This window comes from Propithecus coquereli, unplaced genomic scaffold (assembly GCF_000956105.1).
Source record: "Propithecus coquereli isolate 6110/MARCELLA unplaced genomic scaffold, Pcoq_1.0 Scaffold5, whole genome shotgun sequence".
NCBI lineage: Eukaryota > Metazoa > Chordata > Mammalia > Primates > Indriidae > Propithecus > Propithecus coquereli.
Genome location: NW_012150840.1, coordinates 1,640,219 through 1,643,934, shown reverse-complemented (window position 1 = coordinate 1,643,934; position 3,716 = coordinate 1,640,219). Strand labels below are relative to the sequence as shown.

The following is a 3,716-nucleotide window of genomic DNA, read 5'->3' as shown; positions in this document are numbered from 1 at the left end:
GTTGGCTGTGGGTTTGTCATATATGGCTTGTATCATTTTTAGGTAAGTCCCACCTGTGCCTATTTTGTTAAGTGTTCTTATCATAAAAGGGTGCTAAATTTTGTTGAATGCTTTTTCTGCATCTATTGAGAGGATCATGTGGTCTTTGTTTTTGTTTCTATTTATGTGGTGAATTACATTTATAGATTTGTGTATGTTGAACCATCCCTGCATCTCAGGGATGAAGCCCACTTGGTCGTGATGGATTATTTTTTTGATAAACACCTGAATTCGGTTTGCTAGGATTTCGTTGAGAATTTTTGCATCTATACTCATAAGGGATATTGGTCTATAGTTTCCTTTTTTTTGTGATATCCTTTCCTGGTTTTGGTATCAGGGTGACGTTGGCTTCATAAAATGTGTTGGGGAGGATTCCTTCCTTCTCGATGTTGTGGAATAATTTCTGCAGGATAGGCACCAGTTCTTCTTTGTAGGTGTGGTAAAATTCGGGTGTGAAACCATCTGGTCTGGGACTTTTCTTTTTTGGAATGTTTTTTATTGCTGCTTCAATTTCAGTACTTGATATTGGTCTGTTCAGGAATTCTATTTCTTCCCGATTGAGCTTAGGGAGGCTGTGTGTTTCTAAGAATTTATCCGTTTCCTCCACATTTTCAGGTTTATGTGCATAGAGGTTTTTATAGTATTCATAGATGATATTTTGTATTTCCATGGCATCAGTTGTAATTTCTCCTTTTTCATTCCTGATGGAGCTTATTAGAGTCCTTTCTTTTCTGCTTCTCGTTAATATAGCAAGAGCTGTGTCTATTTTGTTTATTTTTTAAAAGAACCAACTTTTTGTTTTATTAATCTTCTGTATAGTTTTTTATTATCAATTTATTTAGTTCTTCTCTGATCTTTGTTATTTCTTTTCTTCTGCTGGGTTTAGGGTCGATTTGCTCATCCTTTTCCAGTTCTTTCAGATGATTCATTAGATTGTTTATTTGTGATTTTTCTGTCTTTTCGATGTAGGCATTTATGGATATAAATTTCCTCTCAGGACTGCTTTAGCTGTGTCCCACAGATTTTGATAACTTGTGTCTCCTTTATCATTTAGTTCTAAGAATCTTTTGCTTTCCATCTTGATTTCCTCCTTAATGCAGTAATTGTTCAGCAGAAGTTGTTTAGTTTCCATGACTTTGTGTAGAGATGAGAGTTTCTATTGGAGGTGATTTCTAATTTTATTCCACTGTGGTCTGAGAAGATGCATGGTAAAATTTCTGTTTTTTAAAATTGTTTGAGACATGCTTTGTGGCCTAGGATATGGTCAATCTTAGAGAATGTCCCATGAGCTGATGAGAATAACATATATTCAGTGGTTTTTGGGTAGAATGTTCTGTAAATGTCAGTCAGGCCCATTTGTTCTAGAGTTCTGTTTAAGTCTATTGTTTCTTTGTTTATTTTCTGTTTGGAGGATCTGTCCTGTTCTGTCAGAGGGGTGTTGAAGTCTCCAGCTATTTTGGTGTTGCTCTTTATCATTTTGTTTACATCAAGTAGGATTTGCTTTATGAATCTCTACTTTTGTACTTTAAATCACTAGCAAGAGTTTTATGTATGAATGTCATGCTGTTGACTCAAGCTCAGCATGTTCAAAGTGGAACTCATCATCAAATCTGAGAACTATAAAAGAATGTGAAATCATATGCTAAAACCTCTCTCCATGGATGAGAAAACTATGATATGAAAAGTTAAGCGACCCCTTCCATGGTCATAGAGATAGTTATGGCAGTATTGTCAGACTTCTGGTATATTTAACAAACATGTAGCACTCTGTGCAAGCCACTGCCCTAGACATTTTACAAATATTGTTCATTTAATATTCATGACCACTTTATGAGGTGTAAGTACGTTATTATACTGATTTTGTAGATGTGGAAACAGAATTACAGGTGATACAACTAGTGAGTGTTAAAGTTGAGATTTAGGCAGTTCTGGCTCTAGAATCTATGGTTTTAACTACTGTATTATATACTGTATTGTCTAATTCTTTTTCCTAGATCATTTTATAGTTTAACTCCTTTATACAATACTCTGTAATGGCTGCCTTCTCATCAAGACTAAAATCTTGTGACTGGCTTTCAAGATCTTGAAGATAGTTTAGTGTCAGTGTTAAGAGCTTGGACTTTGAGTCTGGATTGCTGCATTCAAATCCCAACTCTGGCATTTAATATTCTTTTGAGCAAGTTATTTAACATTACTACACTTCAAAATCCTCTACTGTAAAATGGAGGTGATTGTAATAGTACCTATTTCATAGAGTTATTGTAAGGAATAAGTAAATTATGCCTATGGAAACACCTAGAATAGAGCCAGACAGTGTATTCTCAGTAGGTATTCATAATTATTATTCCAAAATTTGTCATTCCACTTTATTTAACATTATTCCCTAGCCCAAACCATCCTTTTTCCACAGGTTTGTCACTTTAATAACTATTTCCTACCTTTCCTTACTATGCTAATTCTCACCTTTGTGCTCTTACTTATGATACTTATGAGTTTGCAGTGTTTAATAATAGATTCTTACCATTTTGATGATTTTTTTTATTTCTCAGGAACAGAAATAGAAATGCAGCATCTGAAGTTCAAACACAAAAGGGATCTCCTGGATTTTCTTTTCTTATGAGTTATACTTCTAGATCACCTGGATTGAATTTATTTGATTCTTCTATATTTGATACAGAAAACTCATCAGATCAGGTAATATGAGAAGCTGTAAGTTTTATTTCTAAAAATTGTGCACTGGAACTTTGAGTATCTTCTTGTTTTCAACTTCAGATGCCCCAGGTTGACATCCATTCATTAAAAGGACTCTTGGGATAGGTATGATTTAAATTGCAGTTAAATTCATTTTAAGAATGAATTTGGCTTTATAGTTAATATTTCTAACTTCTAAACAAACTTTATATACTCTCAAAATGAAAAATGTTACACATTATAAATTGGTCTTTCCAACTACATTTGTGTACATAGCAACATTATCACTGGTTGATTTTAAAAGATCTGATACTAATTTTAAAAGACCTTCTAATATTAATGTCTACTGTTATAGTGACATAAATCATGATAAAGTGCTTATTTTTATATTTCACAACTAAAACCAAAAATTAAGATATGCTTTATTTGAAAAGTACAGACAATATGGTGCAGTGGTTAAAACTAGACTCTGAAGCCAGACTACTTGGGTATGTATTGGATGTGGGACTTTGGGTAACTAAATTGAAAATAATAATAAATATTACCATAGGGTTTATGCATATTAAATGAGTTTATACACATAAAGCATTTAAAAAAGTACAAATCCATAAGGCTATATAAGTATCAATGTAATAAAAGAATTATATTGCTATTGCTCATTTAGTCACATTTAGCCAATTTTATGTGGATCAGAATATTTTATTCCTATATCCCCTACATGATATTAATATTAAGTTGTCAAAATTACAAATTTATTGATGGATGATATACTACTGTACATTTTATGGTATTTCATGTCTTCAACTTTTGTCTTAATTTTTATTTAAAGACTTATTTTAAAAACAAGTAATTCCTAGAATGAGTGTGCTGGGTATGAAAAAATAGACTACAGTTACTCAATTCTCATTTACAATAATAACATGAATGCAAAATACAGGTATATAACCTTAATAGGAAACATGCACATTTTGAATAAAGAAAATTAT

General features: G+C 32.3%; 1 protein-coding gene across 1 annotated transcript in view; it reads left to right on the top strand.

The window, feature by feature from the left end:
• Window positions 1–3,716, top strand: part of LOC105819720 (chromosome unknown open reading frame, human C14orf39) — a 48,331-nt gene that overhangs the window by 36,347 nt on the left and 8,268 nt on the right. Inside the window, exon 16 of the mRNA XM_012656028.1 lies at window positions 2,589–2,733. Within this exon, the coding sequence (XP_012511482.1) occupies window positions 2,589–2,733 (145 nt within the window). The remainder of the gene's footprint in view (window positions 1–2,588; window positions 2,734–3,716) is intronic.